The sequence below is a fragment of the Malaclemys terrapin genome, chromosome 8 (genome assembly GCF_027887155.1).
Source record: "Malaclemys terrapin pileata isolate rMalTer1 chromosome 8, rMalTer1.hap1, whole genome shotgun sequence".
Lineage (NCBI taxonomy): Eukaryota > Metazoa > Chordata > Testudines > Emydidae > Malaclemys > Malaclemys terrapin.
This window is the reverse complement of record NC_071512.1, coordinates 50,045,744-50,067,251: the sequence shown is the minus strand read 5'-3', so window position 1 is coordinate 50,067,251 and position 21,508 is coordinate 50,045,744. Positions and strand designations below refer to the sequence as shown.

Genomic DNA, 21,508 nt, shown 5'->3' with positions numbered 1-21,508 from the left:
ACAGACACTCCCCAAGTCTTATTTTCCTTGTTTGTTGCCTTTGCTGGTAGTAGAAATGACATCATAAAAAACTGAAATCTGAGCAACTGAAAGAAACTATATATTAAAATATCTTTATTAACTCATATTTTGTCTAGCAAGAAGATCCAGAATGATTATAGTAAAGATTGATTAAATAAATAAATAAATAGAAACCCCCATGCCTCTGGTCATAAGCCAATCTGTAACTAATAAGGGGTAGGAAAAAACTGATAGGCAAATTATTCTATAACTGCCCACTGCAGGATTTCTTGCAACTTCTTCTGAAGCATCTGATGCTGGCCACTGCTGGACACAGATACTGACCACTAAATGGACCAACAGTCATTTCCTGGAAGACAATTCCCATCTAACTCAAACTCGTGACAAAAATCTTTGTGGTATTTTTAAGGTGAAAACAGTTATTTTTCCCCAAGAAAATATTTCAGAACTTCTTTGTTCAAAGAAGGGCACAAACAGATTCTCTCGCTTATGCAGGTCACCTTTAAATATCCAGTTTCTATACGGCATGCTTAATCGTTAATCTTTAGTTCAATTTAAAGACAGTATTACCCCTTTTGGCCCAAGCTCAGGGGGGCTGGGTGGCGCTGGGGGGGAGGTTGGCGGCGTTCCGGGGGTTTTGGCCCTCAGCTGTTTTCTTTGGAGTAATATGGCCCTCGCTGCTTTACGAGTTGTGCAGGCCTGTTATAGGGCCTTTTCTCACTGTGACAGTCTGAGGCCCTGTTCTTAGCAGCAGAGGCAGCCATAAGCTGGGAAGCATATGGTCACATCCTTACATTCCAAACTAGTAGGGTGACCACATTTTAATCAGGATTGTCCCAATATTTACTTGTTTGTCCCGCGTCCCGAGTGATGTTCAGTCAGGATGTGAACTGTCCCAATATTTTGCCCTCCGGCGCACAGGCGGAGGGGGCTCGTGTCCCCCCGCCCCGACTCCGCCCCTCCCCCCCATTGGATCCCTCCCCACATTCCTGCCCTTGCTCCACCCCCAACCCCGCTCCCTCACTGTCCCATTAGATCCCTCCCCAAATCCCCACCATGGCCCCGCCTCTTCCCCAAACACACCACATTCCTCCTCCTCACCCCTCCCTCCCAGGCTTGCGCTAATCAGCTGTATGGCGGCGCAAGCGCTGGAGGGAGGGGGAAGAAGCAGGACGCGGCACCCAGCTCAGGGGAGGTGGAGGCGGAGCAAAGGCAAGCTGGTGCAGGGGGGCGGGGCGTGGAGCTGCCGGTGGGTGCTCAGCCCCCACCAATTTTTCCTATGCTCCGGCGGCTTTTCCCCCCCCCCCTGCTTTTTGCTTTTGTTTTTGTTTTTTCCTCCGCCACGGGCTCTTGGGTTTGTTTTTTGCTCCGCCAGCACCCCCCCCCCCAATCTGGTCACCCTACAAACTAGTCACATTGAAATAAGGTGCTATTGGACTGTTAGGAATACAATCCTGTCCTGATAATGCCTATCACCTCCAGAGAAAGGGAAGAGCCTAAAAGATTTAAAGAAAACTTAGTTTGATAGCATCCTGTCTGGCAAGAACTCACTTATCAATAGCTGGGGTGTAAAATCATCATTTCTGTGTTGTTCTATCACTGTAGTCTCCACTTCCCTATTGTTTGGTTCTGTGATTGTTTCTGTCTGCTGTATAATTAATTTTGTTGGGTGTAAACCAATTAAGGTGGTGGGATATAACTGGTTAGATAATCATGTTACAATATGTTAGGATTGGTTAGTTAAATTTCAGTAAAATGATTCATTAAGGTATAGCTAAGCAGAACTGAAGTTTTACTATATAGTCTGCAGTCAATCAGGAAGTGGGGGGGGATGGGAACAGGGAATGGGGGTGGGGGAATTGGAATTATGTTTTGCTAAGGGGGGAATGGGAACAGGGACACAGGCAAGGGTCTGTGGTGTCAGAGCTGGGAAGGGGGACACTAAGGAAGGAAATTGGAGTCATTGCTTGCTGGAAGTTCACCCCAATAAACATTGAATTGTTTGCACCTTTGGACTTCGGGTATTGTTGCTTTCTGTTCATGCGAGAAGGACCAGGGAAGTCAATGGGTAAAGGAATAAGCCCCCTAACAACCGTCAGATACTCATTTTGTCTTAGGTTGGAGCAGATCCCTACAGTTACCTTAACCGAAGGGTGAGTTCACACCTACCAGTCTCAATGAGGTTTTAACTCCACCCACAACAAGGTTGCATCCAGCTCACAAAACTCCCATTGAAACTGTATAAAACATTTCCAGCAAGCCCCATGCCAGGGCAGGCTGAAAGCTAACAGTAGCAGTAAGACCCTATTGGAGAAAAAAAAAAATCTGATGTACTGCAATGTATTTGCTCATAACATGATAATTGGCAGCCAAATACAGCTGTCAGTTGTGTAATACATTTACGTAATCTTACTTAAAAGATTCTTATGAACTTCAATGACCTAAGCAACCTGAATGTGTATATATCTTTCCCAAATCACAAACAAAACCAGCATTTGGTTATTGTGGTGAGTTAACCAGAAGAATACCTGGAATTTTAACTGTTGCAGCTTATATTTGCCAGTTATGAGGCACATCTCACTTTCTCTCTCCCTCACAAGGTGACTATTTGAACTCATTTTTCCATATTAAAAATTGAAAAATCCACTTGCCCATGAAAAGGAAGAAGCTCTCCAGGGCAAGAGTCATCATCTTGTGAATCTAAGTTTATATATAACCATTATGCAAACATGAACATGATATAGAGGTCTCTTCAACATTTTTTATAATGTATTAGGTTTTTTATACTGTGTGCTTATAATATAAGCACATGCTTACATATAAAACAATACATTAAATATTTACCACGGAAGTCTCCCCACATGAATGCTTATACTCCTATCAAAATGAGAAAGTTACACGTAATACAACTTTCTTCCACTCTAAGAAAAATGAAGAAAGAATGGTCACGCTATGTGTTACATAGCGTAACAAATAAGCACATATCACCCATCTGAACATTTAAAATTCATTATCTTTTAGTCCCTGCTTTTTTCAGTTATAGTTTCCCTGAATACTGTACAACTGAATCTGATCACTTTATCTACGAATATCCTTCTTCAAATTGTTTCTACATACAGATTTAGTTGCTTTATCCCTCTTCATCTACTTAATTTGTCATTTTGCAAAGGAAAGACGACCTGCAAGGGGAGAAAAATTGGTCTTTTACCCTTTTTACTTCTCTATTACACATAAATCAGATTCAAAAGTTTTGTCCTCTAGCCCAAAGGAAAAAGAAGTCTGCTTGTTTTTCATCTCAGAATTTCAGGTCTTTTCTTGCCTGGAAGAGCCTGATGACCATAGAACTTAGTAAAATGACAACTACACAGAATCAAGACAGAAAATAGAGAAACAGAAAAGGCGGTGGCAGCAGCATCCCCAGGTATAAAGCCAGTGTCCGAGAAAACATTAATGTGGGAAAAGCTGACACCACCCGGGGGGGGGGGAGGGGAACGAGGGGTGTAAGCAGCAACAACCCGCAACTTGAGATGGATTTGGTACAGCAACAGAAAAAACCCTTTCAGTCACAGTAGTAAAGCCTGGTCTACACTACACTAGGGTTACCATCCGTCTGGGTTTCCCCGGACATGTCCGGCTTTTTCAGCCTTAAATGGCCGTCCGGGGGGGATTTCTGATGAAGTAGAAATGTCCGGGATTTCCCCTCCTGTGGAGTGCGGCGCAGCTGATTGGACGCCTGGCCTGACTGAAAGCCGCTCGCAGCCACTAGGGCCTCTAGCAGCCAGAGTCTCAGTCTCTCCCCCTCCCCCGCTCCCTCCTCCCACACAGAGCAGGCGGCTGTGTTTGAGTCCACCTGAAGCCTGCATTTCTCCCTCTGCCGGGTGAGTGGGGGGAGCAGGACAGGCGGCGGGGGGGGGGTGTGGAGAGGCTGCAGGGCAAATGGGGAGCAGGGGGCACAGAGGCTGCAGGGGCAGGGGGGTGCAGAAGCTGCAGGGCGAGTGGGGAGCACGGGGCACAGAGGCTGCAGGGGCGGGGGGGTGCAGAAGCTGCAGGGCGAGTGGGGAGCACGGGGCACAGAGGCTGCAGGGGCGGGGGGGTGCAGAGGCTGCAGGGTGAGGAGGAGCAGGGCAGGCAAGGGCATAGGGGCTGCGGGGCGAGTGGGGAGCAGGGAAGCACTTAGCAACCCCCAACCAAGATCAGAGCGGGAGGGAGGAGGGGGAATGCGGGGTGTTCAGAGGAGGGGGCAGAGTTGGGGCAGGGACTTTGGGAAGGGGTTGGAATGGGGGCGGAGAAGGGGCAGAGTTGGGGCAGGGCCAGGGCCCCGTGGAGTGTCCTCTTTTTTAAATGTTTGAATGTAGTAACCCTACACTACACAGTTAGATCAACGCAAGCCAGCTTACGTCAACCTAACTATGCAAGTGTCCACACTAAAATTTCACTCCCGCTTACATAAAATTGCCCCACTATGCTGACTTGATTCAATCTCCAGGAGAGGCATAGAGTCAACATGGATGTAGTTACAGAGACACACTGTCAGTGTAGACAATGCATTGCATCAACTATTACTGGCTTTCAGAAGCCATCCCACAATGCCCTGCACTGACCATACAGTCGGTACAAGCACTCCTGGTGAGATCGCACACTGCCAACAAAACGAGCATAGTGTGGACAAGTAAAAACCAATTTAATTACTGCAGCAACTGTATGCCGATGTAACTTAGGTCAACATAATTTTGTAGTGTAGACATGCCTTAAGGGTCTACACTACAGTGGCATAGCTGCACTACTACAGCTGTGCTGCTGTAGTGCCTCTAGAGTAGACATCTCCTAAATCTGAAGAGAACCCAGAACAGTAGCTGAGAGGTGTGAACTTCTCCCATTCATTTCAGTTAGGTTAACTGTCAACACAGGCTATGTCTATAAAATGAACTAAGGGTGCTTCTCCCCTGCTCTTGTACACGCTCATTGTTAGCGCTCATCAAGCTAGGGCACATGCAGCCACAGTAGCACAAACAGAAGCAGTGGAGGTACAGCTGAGCCATGCAGAGTATGTCACCACCAGTTTCAGGTGGATTTGTACTCAGCACGGCTCAGCCGTGCCTCCATTGCCACTAGCTATGGTATCATGGCTATGCTGCTATTTATACTCATGATAGCTCAATGATATGCTATAGCATGAGTATGTGTGCATGAGCAGGGAAAATCACACCACTAGCTCATAGTATAGATGCACCCATAGTAAATGGTTATACTGTTGACCTAAGTGCACAAACAATATGGATAGTCATTTATGCATATTCATACATCACATTTGGATGAGAAGAGAGTGGGGTCATGACTTGGGAAAATTTCACCCATTTATTTCAGATCCTAATCTGACCCATGGAGCCAATGAACTATAGTGGAGCCAGGAGAGATATCCAAGTTTCACTAAGAGCCAAGACCAAGATACACAGAATAGCCCAGAGGGGCATCCAAGCTCCTTCTAGGGGGTAATCAAGCACAAAATGCCCACAGGTACATCTGAACCCAACTGAAGAGGAGCTGAGCTCAACCTTCAAGGTGCCCAGCAATGCACTCAAGCCTCACCAACATGGAGCCAAGCCTGAGGAGTCCAATGGATCCTAGCAGAACAACACTGTATTTTGCACATCTGCACATTCTACTGAGAATGGAGTCTCCCCAAGTAATTAAAACTTGGTTTGTTGGTGAAGTATAGAAGAATGCCACTACTTTCCCCCACCCCTCTCAATATGATGCCAGGCATCAACATAATAAGGACAAGGGCAGACAAGTTGAGGGCGTAGAAGACCTTGAAGGCTAGGGCAAGAATTTTACATTTTATATAGTGCAGGAGAACAAGTGAAGGGATTCAAAGAGGGGAATGAAGTGGTCACAGCAATAAGCCAGGGAACCCAAGAGAAACTTTAAATATAAAGGGAATTTCCAACCTAATTGCCTTCCTGGATTTGGCAAGACGTCCTTCGATACATCAACTTTTTGGGGGGTGGGGATGGGAGGGCCACACAGGACTCTTACCTGGATCAATCCCCAAGAAAAAGAGAGATAAGCAGCAGTACTGACCATAAGAATTAAAAATTATTGAATTTTCTAGCACTTGTCCTTAGAGGTTTCTCTTTCCATTGAAGTGGTGAACCATTTCTTTATCTCCAAGAAGGATTCAAGTAAGTGGTCCTCTGTTTACTGGAAGTTCTATATTACTAACACAAGCTATCATTTAAAGTGTTGACAGCTGGGACCAGCTGAGGTTAAGGGAAAAATATATCTTTATCCTATACCTGTGTAGCATGCATAAACGAGTACAGTTTCTATCTGTAAAGGCAGTAATATCTTACAAGTACGGAAACCATTAAAAGTTAACATATACCAGGGAAGCCAAGGGGTACATGGCATTGAAACAGAAGTAGTTCAGGTAAGCATGCTGGATGAAGCCTAAACAACTATCACAAAGGAGAAACAAATCAGAGCAAGCTGAGGGGTGTAAACAAGCAAAGTCAAAGGACAAGCCTCTTACTAATCATTTTTAGAAATCTTAAAATGCTAATTCTAGACCAGAAATCAGGCTCTTAATTATGCAAGCCCCCTTTTCTCCCCACCAAGAAAAAAACCCTACAGTGTCATCACATTTTTAACTGATATCAAGGCCTTTGATATGCTACCCAAAAGGGTCCCAAAACAAGGCATGAAGCTAAGCTATTGATCTTTTATTTTTCAAATAGATTTTCCTGATTCTCTGACAGAAATGAAAGTAAAGCGTTTGACTAAACAGAATGCTACTGTTTTCTATATACTATAAATATGCTACATATTCCATGACGGAATTAACAAAAAAAGATGTACAGCCAACAGTTGGGACCTAGATGTTCTAGCCTGGCACTTGGGAGACCTGGGTTCAATTCCCTGCTCCACCAGACTTTCTGTGTGATCTTGTTTAGATTTGTAGTTTGATGAGTTAATATTTATTTTCAAATTAATTCTAAACCTGCCAAGAGAAAGGCTGAGGACTTTTTGTGGCAGGAGAGAAAGTAAGATTCAACCACAGACCACTAGCTAGCATCTTGTTCTCAGCCTCCTTTACATGCAGAGAGCATGATGCAAGAAAAGGAACAAACCTAGCATGACCCTCGGCCTACTTAAAGTTTGCAGGGCTGGCAGTTATTTCTTTTTAAATACAAAAGATACAGAAATCATGGACAAAAATATAGATCCTGGGGTCCATTGCCAGCAAAGCCATTTTTGTACAGTCACATTTCAGAGAAAAATCACAACATTTTACACACAGTACAGAGATTAAAAAAAAAAACTTGTTTTCTTGATTACTGCTTATGCTGCAGATAAGCAAGCTAAATTTACTCTAAATCCTTTGAAATCCAGTAGCAAGGGAAGGGCGAGGTTACATCTTTTTCAAGATGAACAGCTATTATTTTTGTATGTGCAAACAGAATCCAAGTTACACATTTATGATTCTCCACTGTGTAGGCTACAGTTTAAGTTTCGTTTCTGCTTAATTAAATTATTTATTCAGCTAGCAACTCACTGAAATGTTATTGCCTTTCAACCACAGTGTTTTTAAATATTTCCAATTTTTTAAATTAAAAGCAAAGCAACACAAGTGACAAACGATCTACTACAGAAGTTTTTATCGGGTGTTACTGAGACATTGGGGAAGTTTTCAAACAAATTAGGCACCTAATTCCCATCAAAAAGTCAATCCTTAAATAAGGTCTTTTCCTCTAGAAAGAAAGGTTAAAATTCTTACTTAACTGCTGAATTATCCATGTGTGGAGATGTTTGAGATATGCATCCTTCCTATAAAAAATCTGGCATGATGTCCCTAAAACACATAGAATTGACATACTATATGCAAGATGAATCTTATCATGCTTGAATTAAAATTGCAGCTGTTAGCCCAGCTCAACAGCCTGAAATGTCTAGAAATTAAGAAATATTCATCATCTGTTAGATGGGACAAATGTGGTCTCCCAAAACAATGTTAGCTATGTAAATTATTTCTGCCTCTAATTAGTCTCAAATGGTTACCTAACAGCTTCAAAGACTACAAACCAACAAGAGACTCAGATGCAATGCAACTTTCAATCTACTCAAGAACCTAATAATATTTGGGTGGGATCCTTTTAATTTAAACCTATTATTTAACCCTCTCAGGACTCCAAGGGCAGCTCCCATGCCTCTTAGGAAGTTAGCATTTCACTAGTTTTTTCATAAGGTTACCCATCACCATGACATCTTAGCACCTTCAAGGAAAGTAAAGACTTGTTTACCAATCCATCCTAAAAAAGTCCATGAGGCTCAATATTCTATTTTTACTGAAAGTAGCAGCATCGCTTCTGGGCTTTCCAGATACATGTGATCATGACAACAGTGCTCCATATACTTCAGTGACTCCCATTTGATTACAGATCTAATTAAAGATTCTAATAAAAGGCTCTTAACAGTCTAAGGCTAATTTGTCACAGTCACATCATCCTCTTACACCTATCAAGATCCATGAAAGAAAGTTTTCAACTGTAGCAGGCAGGTTGTCCTTGGCAGAGGACTTTAGACATCAGACCCTCCCTAGCGGAAAGAGAAAATAGATTAAGTCCAAACTTAACAACGTTCAGGCAAATTGCCACACCTTCCACCCCTCACCAAAAGGAAGATGGAAAGGGGAGATACCTCCCCTCCAGAGTATCAGAAGTCTCAAACACCAGTTAGGTGTCAAAAAACTGCCTCTAATCCCCAAACTAGTTATTAAAACCTCAAGAATCCATCTTGACAACTTCTACAATGCAGTTACACATTGCAATACAAAAATCCATTCCATATTGAAGTTTGATAGAGGAAGGACTAAACAATTTATAGAAAATTAATACAAGGGATACAGTGCATCTTAAACTGCTCTGTGATAAGGAGGAAAGGACTGGGAGTGAGGGGTGTAATGCACGTAAAGTGAAGTTTTTATGTATAAAATTCAAGGGTCACTACTGCATAGGATACACAGCACCTTGAATATAAAATTATACCTTATTGAGTCTAGGCTCTGGTCTACACTACGGGTTTAGGTCGACTTTAGCAGCGTTAAACCGAATTAAGCCTGGACACGTCCACACAACGAAGCCCTTTCTTTCGACTTAAAGGGTCCTTTAAACCGGTTTCTTTCACCACCTCCGACGAGGGGATTAGCGATAAAACCGGCCTTTGCGGGTCGGAATTGGGGTAATGTGGATGGAATTCGACGTTATTGGCCTCCGGGAGCTATCCCACAGTGCTTCATTGTGACCGCTCTGGACAGCACTCTCAACTCAGATGCACTGATCAGGTAGACAGGAAAAGACCCGCGAACGTTTGAATTTCATTTCCTGTTTGCTCAGCGTGGAGAGCACAGGTGACCACGCAGAGCTCATCAGCACAGGTAACCGTGATGGAGTCCCAGGATCGCAAAAGAGCTCCAGCATGGACAGAACGGGAGGTACGAGATCTGCTCGCCATATGGGGAGATGAAGCAGTGATAGCTGAACTCCGTAGCAGTAAAAGAAATGGAAAAGTATTAAAAAAGATCTCCAAGGCCATGAAGGACCGAGGCCATAACAGGGACACACAGCAGTGCCGCGTGAAAATTAAGGAGCTACGGCAAGCTTACCACAAAGCCAGAGAAGCAAACGGAAGGTCCGGGGCAGAGCCGCAAACTTGCCGCTACTACGCGGAGCTGCATGCGATCCTAGGGGGTGCAGCCACCACTACCCCAACCGTGTGCTATGACTCTCTCACTGGAGAAACACACAAGGAAGACGGTTCGGGGAACGAGGAAGATGAGGATGGAGGTACTGTAGGTAGCTCACAGCAGCAAGGAAGCGGAGAAACTGGTTTCCCCAACAGCCAGGATATGTTTGTGACCCTGGACCTGGAACCAGTAACCCCCGAACTCACCCAAGACCCTCAGGGCACACAGGAGACCTCTGGTGAGTGTAACTTTGTAAATATTTGTAAACATTACACACAAAAAAGCAAGCGTGTTTAATGATTAATTTGCCCTGGCAATCGTGGCCAGTACATCTACTGGAAAAGTCTGTTAACGTGTATGGGGATGGAGCGGAAATCCTCCAGGGACATCTCCAGAAAGCTCTCCTTTATGTACTCCCAAAGCGTTTGCAAAAGGTTTCTGGGGAGGGCTGCCTTATCCCGTCCGCCATGGTAGGACACTTTACCACGCCAGGCAAGTAGCACGTAGTCTGGAATCATTGCATAACAAAGCATGGCAGCGTATAGTCCCGGTGTTTGCTGGCATGCAGACAACATCCATTCCTTATCTCTCTTTGTTATCCTCAGGAGAGTGATATCATTCACGGTCACCTGGTTGAAATGGGGTGATTTTATTAAGGGGACATTCAGAGGCGCCCGTTCCTGCTCTTCTGAACAGAAATGTTCCCCGCTGTTAACCACGCGGTGGAGGGGAGGGGTGAAGTGATCATCCCAGAGAATCGTGAGGGGGAGGGGGGGTTACTTGTGTTTGTGCCGCATGTTAACCGGGAAACCGCAGCCCCACCTTTTACATTGAAAACCCATTTTAAATGGACAACCCAATTCATCCTTGATATGGGAAATGCGCTGCTGTTTGAAACCTTTCCCGCATGTTAAGAAGGTTAAAAAAGCCAAAACACTGTGGACTACCATGGCTGCCTGCAAGCCGAAATATGCGACCTTGTAATGAAAGAGTGTACCCATTGTTCTCTAAAATGTGTCTTTTTTAACCACCTCTCCCTTCTCCTCCACCAGCTGCAAATGTTTCTCCTTCGCAGAGGCTAGTGAACATTAGAAAGAGAAAACGTAGGACGAGGGACGATATGTTCACGGAGCTGCAGATGTCCTCCCACGCTGATAGAGCACAGCAGAATGCGTGGAGGCAATGTCGGAGATGAGAAAAGCACAATATGAACGAGAGGAGAGGTGGCGGGCTGAATGGCGGGATGAAAAGAGCAAATGGCGGGCTGAAGACGATAGGTGGCGTCAGCTTGCAGACAGACGGCAAGAGGCAATGCTCCGTCTGCTGGAGCATCAAACTGATATGCTCGAGCGTATGGTTGAGCTGCAGGAAAGGCAGCAGGAGCAGAGACCGCCGCTACAGCCCCTGTGTAACCAACAGCCCTCTTCCCCAAGTTCCATAGCCTCCTCACCCAGACGCCCAAGAACACGGTGGGGGGGCCTCCGGCCACCCAGTCACTCCACCCCAGATGATCGCCCAAGCATCAGAAGGCTGGCCTTCAATAAGAGTTAAAGTTTTAAAATGCAGTGTGTCCTTTTCCATCCCTCCTCCCCCACCCATCCCAGACTACCTTGGCAATTATCCCCCTACTTCTGTGAGGAACTAATAAAGAATGCATGAATGTGAAAAAACAATGACTTTATTGCCTCTGCAAGCGGTGCTCGAATTGGGGAGGGGAGGGTGGGGTGGGGTGGTTGGTTTACAGGGAAGTAGAGTGAACCGGGTGGGGGGGGGGGTTGGAGGGTTCATCAAGGAGAAACAAACAGAAGTTTCACACAGTAGCCTGGCTAGTCACAAAACTCGTTTTCAAAGCTACTCTGATGCGCACCGCGCCCTGCTGTGCTCCTCTAACCGCCCTGGTGTCTGGCTGCGTGTAATCAGCGGCCAGGCGAGTTGCCTCAACCTCCCACCCCGCCATAAATGTCTCCCCCTTACTCTCACAGATATTGTGGAGCGCACAGCAAGCAGCAATAACAATGGGGATATTCTTTTCGCTGAGGTCTGAGCGAGTCAGTAAGCTGCGCCAGCGCGCTTTTAAACGTCCAAATGCACATTCCACCACCATTCGGCACTTGCTCAGCCTGTAGTTGAACAGGTCCTGACTCCTGTCCAGGCTGCCTGTGTACGGCTTCATGAGCCATGGCATTAAGGGGTAGGCTGGGTCCCCAAGGATCACGATAGGCATTTCAACATCCCCAACGGTTACTTTCTGGTCCGGGAAGAAAGTCCCTTCCTCCAGCTTTCGAAACAGAGCAGAGTTCCTGAAGACACAAGCATCATGTACCTTTCCCGGCCATCCCACGTTGATGTTGGTGAAACGTCCCTTGTGATCCACCAGGGCTTGCAGCAGCATTGAAAAGTACCCCTTGCGGTTTACGTAGTCGGTGGCTTGGTGCTCCGGTGCCAAGATAGGGATATGGGTTCCGTCTATGGCCCCGCCACAGTTTGGGAATCCCATTTCAGCAAAACCATCCACTATTGACTGCACGTTGCCCAGAGTCACTACCCTTGATATCACCAGGTCTTTCATTGCCCTGGCAAATTGGATCACAGCAGCCCCCACCGTAGATTTGCCCACTCCAAATTGATTCCCGACTGACCGGTAGCCGTCTGGCGTTGCAAGCTTCCACAGGGCTATCGCCACTCGCTTCTCAACTGTGAGGGCTGCTCTCATCTTGGTATCCTGGCGTTTCAGGGCAGGGGAAAGCAAGTCACAAAGTTCCATGAAAGTGCCCTTACGCATGCGAAAGTTTCGCAGCCACTGGGAATCGTCCCATACCTGCAGCACGATGCGGTCCCACCAGTCTGTGCTTGTTTCCCGGGCCCAGAATCGGCGTTCCACGGCATGAACCTGCCCCAGTGACACCATGATTTCCACATTGCTGGGGCCTGTGCCTTGTGAGAGGTCTATGTCCATGTCAATTTCCTCATCACTCTCTTCGCTGCGCTGCAATCGCCTCCTTGGCTGGTCCGGGTTTCGCCTTGGCATGTCCTGGCTCTGCATATACTCCAGGACAATGCGCGTGGTGTTCATAGTGCTCATAATTGCCGCGGTGATCTGAGCAGGCTCCATGATCCCAGTGCTAGCTATGGCGCCTGGTCAGAAAAAAGGCGCGAAACTAGTATCTGATGGACCAGGAGAAGGAGGGAGGGAGGGCCGAGTGACGACATGGCGTACAGGTACAGGAACAGGGAATTAAAATCAAGAAAGGTGGCTGTGCATCAGGGAGAAACACAAATAACTGTCACACAGAATGGTCCCCACAAAGATTAAACTGAAAACCCTGGGCTTAGCAGGCCGTTGATTTCACGGAGGAAAGGGAAGCAAATGAATACAGAACAAATCTATTTTTTACATCTTAAGCTGGCAGCCGACGGTGCAGCATGAGTGATAGCCTCTCCAGTATGATGACGACGGTTACCAGTCATAATATACCATCGTCTGCCAAAAGGCAAGGGGCTGCTGCTGGGTAGCAATGCAGCCCCACGTCTGCCAGCCCCACGTCCGCCAGCACCCAGCATCGCCCTCGGCCTCTTCTGGGTGCTTAGCAGACAATACTGGGCAATTGGCAGAAAATAGTATATTACGACAGGTAGCCATCATCATCGAAACAGTAGCATGTCTGCCCAGGTGGCCATGATTGACAGCCACTCCAGTACGACGATGATGGATACCAGTCATAATATACCATCTCCCGGCAAGGGGCTGGTGCAATGCAGCCCTACGGCTGCCAGCCCCATGGCTATTACTCATGCTACACCGTCTACCGCCAAAACGCAGTTAGCAGCTGCTGCTCTGTAGCAATGCAGTCCCACGTCTGCTGGCACCCAGAGGACATATGGTGACGGTGAGTTCAGCTGAGCTGAGCGGGCTCCATGCTTGCCGTGGTATGTTGTCTGCACAGGTAACCCAGGTAAAAAGGCGCGAATCTATTGTCTGCCGTTTCTGTGACGGGGGGGAGGGGCCTGACGACATGTACCCAGAACCGCCCACGACACTGTTTTTGCATCATCCGGGCATTGGGATCTCAACCCAGAATTCCAAGGGGCGGCGGAGACTGCGGGAACTGTGGGATAGCTACCCATAGTGCAATGCTCCGGAAGTCGACGCTAGCCTCGTACTGTGGACGCGGTGCGCCGACTAGAGCACCTAGAGCATTTTATGTAGGGACACACACAATTGGCTGTATACAACCGGTGTCAATAAAACCGGCTTCTATAAATTCGAACTAATTTCGTAGTGTAGACATACCCTAGTAGGAAGTACTGAGAAGTGACTTCAATTTTGTCTCTAAGAAATTGAATGAGTCACATTTCTTCAAACAATCAAGTTGTAACCTCATTATAAACTGCACCAGCCCCACCCAACAATGGCACTGGACTCGTATGACTTTGGGCAAGTCACTTCACCTCTGTGCCGCAGGTACCCTATCTGCAAAATTAGGATAATGCTTAGGCCTTGACTACACTTGCAGATGTACAGCACTGTGAGTTAAACCTGACTTCGTGCAGCTGAGTAAGGAAAGCACTGCAGTCTGTCCACACTGACAGCTGCCCAGCGCACTGTCGTGGCCACATCTGCAGCGCTATTGGGAGCGGTGCATTATGGGCACCTATCCTACAGAGCACCATTTCCCATTCTGGTGCTGTGGGTTGTGGGAAGGGGGCGTGGGTGCAGGGGATTCTGGGTCCTGTCCCAACGCCCCATGATGCATCGCTTCGCATCCCAGAAATCCCTTTGTTTCCGTCCACCTTTGGCGCCATCTTTCAACAGTTTCTGTGCAGCGCGATCTGTCTGCGGGAAATGGAGTCCGAACTGCTGAGGCGTATGCTGACGAGTCTCACCAGCACGTCACGTTTGGCTGTCGAACTATTCCTTAAGATCCAAAGTGACAGTGAGAGTGAGGGTGAGGAGTCCGATGATGCTATCGAGCCGCGTAACACGTACGACACGAAATTGTTTGTGGCATTCACAGACATGCTCAGCACCGTGGAATGCCGCTTTTGGGCTCAGAAAACAAGCACCTAGTGGTGGGATCACATCGTCATGGAAGTCTGGGATGACGAGCAGTGGCTGCATAACTTTCGGATGAGAAAAGCCACTTTCATGGGACTGTGTGAGGAGCTCGCCCCCACCCTGCGGCGCAAGGACACGAGATTGAAAGCTGCCCTGCCAGTGGAGAAGCGGGTGGCTATTGTAATCTGGAAGCTGGCAACTCCAGACAGCTACCGGTCGGTCGCAAACCAGTTTGGAGTGGGAAAGTCGACCGTTGGAATCGTGTTGATGCAAGTTTGCAAGGCCATTAATTGCATCCTACTCAGAACCACCATGACTCTGGGTAACGTGCAGGAAATAGTGGATGACTTTGCACAAATGGGGTTCCCTAACTGTGGAGGGGCAATAGATGGGACGCACATTCCTATTCTGGCACCACCCCACCTATGATCCGAGTACATTAATCGGAAGGGGTATTTCTCTATGGTTCTCCAGGCGCTTGTAGATCACTGTGGGCGTTTCATTGACATTAACACAGGCTGGCCCGGAAAGGTGCATGACGCACGCATCTTTCGGAACACTTGGCTGTTCAGGAAGATGCAGGCCGGGACTTTTTTCCCAGAGCGGAAGATCACGGTAGGGGAAGTTGAAATGCCCATTGAGATCCTTGGAGATCCCGCTTACCCATTAATGCCGTGGCTCATGAAACCCTGCACAGGGAGCCTTGACAGCAGCAAGGAACGGTTCAGCTGAGCCGGTGCCTAATGACTGTGGAGTGTGCCTTTGGCGTTTAAAGGGCCGTTGACGATCTCTGTATGGGAAGCTGGACTTGGCCGAAAACAGCATCCCCGCGGTTATATCCGCGTGCTGTGCCCTCCATAATATTTGTGAGGGGAAGGGTGAAAGCTTCACTCAGGCATGGGCCTCCGAGGTTCAATACGTGGAGGCTGAATTTGCACAGCCAGAGAGCAGGGCTATTACAGGGGCCCAGCACGGGGCTGCAAGGATTAGGGATGCCTTGAGGGAGCAATTTGAGGCTGAAAACCAGCAATGATATCTGGTGCCCTGCATAGGAGTGAAGTGCAGTAGTTCCAATCTTTAGGAATCAGGGTCTGCTTAGCAGACAAGCAGACTTGCAGTGTATGTTTATTTCCTGGGCTAAGGAGTCTTTTACTTTATGCAATAATAAAGAATGTTTTCAAAAAGAATGTTTTCAAAGCCAAAGCATCCATTTATTGAAAAGAAAAAAAAATTATTTATTGAAAAGAAACAAGGGGGTGGAGTGGGGAACAGTACAATCACAGATTCGCGTATGTCCTGTCTGGTGTGCTGTGCAGTGAGTGCTGCACTTCAGGACAGCTATACTGCATGGTAATGGGGGTTGAGTGCAGAGGGTAAGGGTCGTGGTTTTCAGGGCTGGGTGGTGAAGATACTGGTGTTGGAGGCAGCGGGTGGCATGAAGAAAACAGAAGTTGGGGAAAAGTGGGTTGGAGGTGACAGTGGGGCACAACGGAAAGAGTTTTGGGACAAGGGCTGTGGGGGGGGTGGCGTTTGCGGTACTGCTCCTCTTTCTGCATGGCTACCAGCTCCTGGATAGCATCTGCTTGGGGCTCCAGGATGCTTATGAGCCTATCAGTGCTTTGCTGCCGGTGCGCTGCGTTTTCCTGGCGGATCCTGCTTTCTCTCTCCCTCCAGTTCTGTGCTTTCTTTCTCATTCTCTTTAATAGATTGCCGCATCACTTCTTGCAGCATGTCGTCTTTGTTTTTTCGCGGTCTCTTCTTGAGTCTTTGCAGTCTCTTAGCAGGCGATAAGAGGGACGGCTGAGGTCTCAAAGTTGATGCAGCTGTATAGGCAAAACATACCATTTAACAGAGGCAGCATTGTTTATACCAGACAGAGTAATGATTCCCCACCACACTTAAGGAGTAGGAAACACACAGGGTCTACACAATAGCATAATTTTCACGTCCAAAACAGAGCACACATCCCCCGGGAACCTCAAAATGGTGAGTAAGAGGGACTGATTGTTTCAGGGCTGCACTGTCCTCTGGGTTTCTGTGCCTTGGGGAGAGCCAACAGCTTCAGGGGGCACCTACACTGAACACTGTCCCAACACTTTCCACAGGAGTTCGTCCTGGACGATATCTCGCTGATGAGGGTGACCTGGGAAGCAAGGGAGGGTCTTCTACTGCAATGCAGCTTCCGCCCTGGCCCATATGCAGCTTGCCTGTGTGCAGCAATGGTCCCCCCGCCCCTTGCGGCACAGTGGCGCGGACATGTTAGCCTGGGACAAGGATCACGGTGGTTCTCCCGATAAACCTGCGCAAGCGCATTGCACACATTCTGGATGAGACTTTCGAGGAGATTACCAAGGCCGATTACCGCGATGTGATAAACCACATCAATGCACTATTCCGCATCTAGGCATGCATGCCTAACCCTCCTCTCCCAAAGAGCCCGCACCGAAAAAATTCCTTCCTGAAAAAAAAAAAAAAAACCCTTACCGGGAACCTGCTCTTCTGTTTGTCCTCCACCAAGTACTGGCCGCTGCGACTGGCTACCTTCCTCCTGGCTCGAGAAGAGCTCCTGGCTGCATGGCTCCAGGGATTCCGGGGTGTCTCCATCCAGCCCACCACCATCACTCCTGTTTTCCTCCTCCTCCTCCCCACCAGCCCCCCCACACCGGCTCTGAAGTGTCCATGGTGGTGCTCGGAGTGGAGGTGGGGTTAACCCCAAGTATCGCATCCAGCTCTTTGTAGAATTGGCAGGTCGCAGGGGGAGCACCCGAGCGGCCGTTTGCATTGCAGGCTTTGCGGTAGGCACTCCGCAGCTCCTTCACTTTAATCCTGCACTGCAGGGCGTCCCAGTCATGGCCCCTTTCCATCATGTCCTTTGATACCTTCCCGAAGGTATCGTAATTCCTACGGCTGGAGCGCAGCTGGGACTGTACAGCTTCCTCCCCCCAAACACTGATGAGGTCCAGCAACTCGCTATTGCTCCATGCTATTGCTTGGCGCATGGAGGCATGGTCATCTCCAAAGATTCACTGATAGCGCTCCACGCCACGCCGGGCTGAGCAAACAGGAAGGGGATTTTTAAAATTCCCGGGAAATGTAAAGGGTCGGTCACATGGTTGGTTACCTGAGGCCAGGGCAGTAGAGTTTGAACTGATGACCAGAGTGGCTAGAACAGGCATTGTGGGATACTGCCGAATAATTCTGGAGGCCATTCACAGCGCATTGAGCGGCCACACTGCCGCTGCAGCAGCAGTGCAATACTTGCTATTCCTCTCGGAGAGGTGGAGTACATGCAGCGCTGCACCCACGGAGATACAGCGCTGCAAATGCCTTGCCAGTTTCGACGGGGAGTGAGTTACAGCGCTGGGGGAGCCTTTACAGTGCTGTAACTAGCAAGTGTAGCCAAGGCCTTAGACTCTTTGTAAAAGTGCTTTGAGACACAAGTATTTTAGATTCAGCCTCCAGCTTAACTCCAGACTGACTACTAGCTACAAAAAGGTTACTTGCTCTGTAACTGTTATCCTTTGAGATGTGGGTGCAGGCATGTATTCCACTGAAGTGTGTTCAATCCAAGTGTGCTGGTGTTGGAGATTTTTCCCTTAGCAGTACCCACCAAGAAAATGCATATGCCCTATGCCTTCTAGTAGCCCATCCTGAGGCTATATAAGGGCCATGCCCCAACACCTCTCAGTTCCTTCACACTGGAGACACTGGCTTAAGACTCTGACGGAGAGGGGATGGAGAGTAAGTCATGGAATAAACACCTGCACCCACATCTCAAAGAACAACAGGTAAGTAACATTTTTTTCTTCTTCAAATGCTTGCAGACATGTATTCTACTGCAAAGCAGTATAGTTTGCAGATGGGATTGGAGTCTACCTGAACAATGTTTGCAGCACCACCTTGCCAAAGTTTGCATCAGACCTAAAAGGCCATTGTGACTGCATAGTGCCAGATAAATGTATGTACTGAGGACCAAGTAGCAGTCCCACAAATGTTTAATATGAGAACATCCTGAGGAAAGTCACTGACATGAGTTGGGCCCTCAACAAATGAGCTGAGAGCATCTATGGAGCAGGAATACAGGCTACACCACACACTCAACTGATGCAGAAAGCAATCCAGTGAAATACTGTTTAACTCAATACCATCTGATCCCTCTCGTGATCCACACAGGAAACAAAAAGACAAGACGACTGTCTAAAGGGCTTTAACCTGTCAAGATAAAAAGCCAGTGCTCTCAATGTTTAAGGTAGAGACATGCCTCATCTTTGACAGAAAGTGGCTTCAGAAACAAGACTGGAAGACATATCACATGATTTAAATGAAATACTGACAAGACTTTAGTTGAGAACTTTGTCTTTAAAAACATTAAGAAGGGCCCACCAACAAATGGGTGAGCTCAGAGATTCTTCTGGCCGAAGTTATAACTATAAGAAAGAATCTTCTGGATTAGGTAAGGCCAAACACAAGAGGTCAGGTCATTGGTTTGAAGGGTGGACCCACGAAGGCTGCTAAAACTGTGTTGATGTCCCAAATAGGTACTGAGTCCTGGATTGGAGGGAAAAGGCAGGTTACTCCTTTAAGAAACCTAACCACCATTGGTTTGGCACAAACCAATCAAGACTGTTTTGGATCACTACCGAGTGTGCCCTCGGCAAAATTAAAGGCAGGTCCAAAGATTTCAAGATGTAGGAGATACTCTAGTACATCTTGGATCTTTGTTTCTGAAGGCTGTACCTTGCAAAAACAGGCCCAACTGGAAAAACGTTTATGCTTAGCCAGGTAAGCCGGATTTGTTGATTGCTTTCTGCCACTGGGAAGGACATCTTGACCCACTATTGAACACTGATGAAACAGAGCAATGGCCAGCCAGCATATCGGGGGTTAAAGAGAGCTTCTGGGCCCAGCTAGCCCTGCCCCATTATACCTGAAGCCAATGCCAGCCTGGAAGGAGGAAAAAAGGAAAGTGCCTGGCTCAGTTCAGGGCTGACTGGCAAAGAAGCAGGAGCTAGCCACCTCTCTAACTGAGGGGAAGGATCACTAACCTGGCCCATCAATGCAGCCATCTGAGAGGAAGCACTGTCTCCCTAGCCAAAGGAGACTTTGGAGGAGACCTAGAAGCCTCCAGCTCCAACGGCAACGGAGTGGGCAAAGCCCAGACACATTGTGGGGCTTGGTCTCCCCAACTTGCAGCCACCTGTCCACAGGAGCCTGGAACCATGATGAGGTGCCACTCAAAACCCATGGGAGGACCCTATGGAAGCAGACCACTCAGCTAAGCAGACTACAGGAACCATACCCCAAACCGAATAGACTGATAGGAAGTAGCCCAGGGAAATGAATTTAGACACCCTGCCAGGAGGGCTGCCCCTGTTCAGGGGTTGACACAAACACACACACGGGGCCCTGGGCTGGGACCTGGTGGCAAGGGAGGGCCCGAGTCCCCCTACCTCCCCACCGCCAGTCTTAAACACTGAGGCCCCACAACCAAGCAGAGACGAAGAGCCACATCTTCTAACTCAGGTGTCGGCAACCTACGGCACGCGAGCCAATTTTAAGTGGCACACAGCTCCCTGCTGCAGTGCCGGCCCCCAGCCCCACCGCCCACCACTCTCCCCTGTGGGGGCAAGAGGCAGAAGCTTGGTTCTGCGGCAGCCAAGCTTCCCCCCTACCCCACCTCTTCCCCCAGTGTGGTGCTTTCCTGCCCCTTCTCCTCTCCTTCCCTGCGCCAATCAGCTGATGGCCCTAGCAAGGGGGAGGGGGAAGAGCGGCAGCGTGCACACAGCTCCATAGAGGACGCAGAGAGAGGTAGGGACGGAGCCTGGGGGAAGGGGGTGGAACAGGGCATATCCCTTCCAGCCCCCTGCCATGAGCCACTCAGGGCAGGGGGATGGGAGCACCTCCACGAACCGAGCACCCCACCCCTCTGCCCTACACCCCCCCACCCCAACACACACCCATTCCTCTGCCCTGCACCCCCCACGCCCCCAGCCCTGAACCCCCCACACCCCAACACACACCCGGCTTTCTGCCCTGCACCCCCCCACACCCCCAGCCCTCTGCCCTGAACCCCCCACACCCCAACACACACCCGGCTTTCTGCCCTGCACCCCCCCCAGTCCCCAGCCCTCTGCCCTGACCCCTGAAATACTGCCCCTCCTCCCCCCAGGTCTGGGGTCCCAGCTGCAGGCCCTGATCAGCCCTCTGCCGGCCTAGGTGAACAGAACCCCAGGTTGGCAGCGAGCTGAGCAGGCTGGTGGCGTAAGATCAGCATTTTAATTTAATTTTAAATGATGCTTCTTAAACATTTTGAAAACCTTGTTTACTTTACATACAATAGTTTAGTTATATAATATAGACTTATAGAAAAAGACCTTCTAAAAACGTTAAAATGTATTACCGGCATGCGAAACCTTAAATTAGAGTGAATAAATGAAGACTCGGCACACCACTTCTGAAAGACTGCCGACCCCTGCTCTAACTTCTAGACTGACTGGCCCTCCAGGCCATCCATTACAATTGCATTCTCTCTTCTTGGTTAACCAGTCAGAAGCCAGGCTGAAAGGTGGAAGCTGCCCATGCCTGGATGCTAAAGGAAATCCAGGAGAAGAGGCAGGGGTAAGGAGGAGGAACTTTAAGACTGAGGAGAACTAAAAACCAATACTGCCTTGGCCATTCCAGGGCTATAA

The 21,508-nt window shown here is 48.2% G+C and overlaps 2 protein-coding genes across 4 annotated transcripts in view; one reads left to right on the top strand and one right to left on the bottom strand.

Annotated features, from left to right (window-relative positions):
• Positions 1 to 21,508, bottom strand: part of RABGAP1L (RAB GTPase activating protein 1 like) — a 553,255-nt gene that overhangs the window by 512,796 nt on the left and 18,951 nt on the right. The gene's annotated exons all lie outside the window — the stretch shown is intronic.
• On the top strand, positions 8,768 to 11,423 carry LOC128842124 (myb/SANT-like DNA-binding domain-containing protein 2). The gene is made up of 2 exons (XM_054037879.1): positions 8,768 to 10,001; positions 10,816 to 11,423. The coding sequence occupies exons 1-2, from the start codon at positions 9,464 to 9,466 to the stop codon at positions 10,956 to 10,958; spliced, it is 681 nt and encodes a 226-aa protein (XP_053893854.1). The 5' UTR covers positions 8,768 to 9,463; the 3' UTR covers positions 10,959 to 11,423.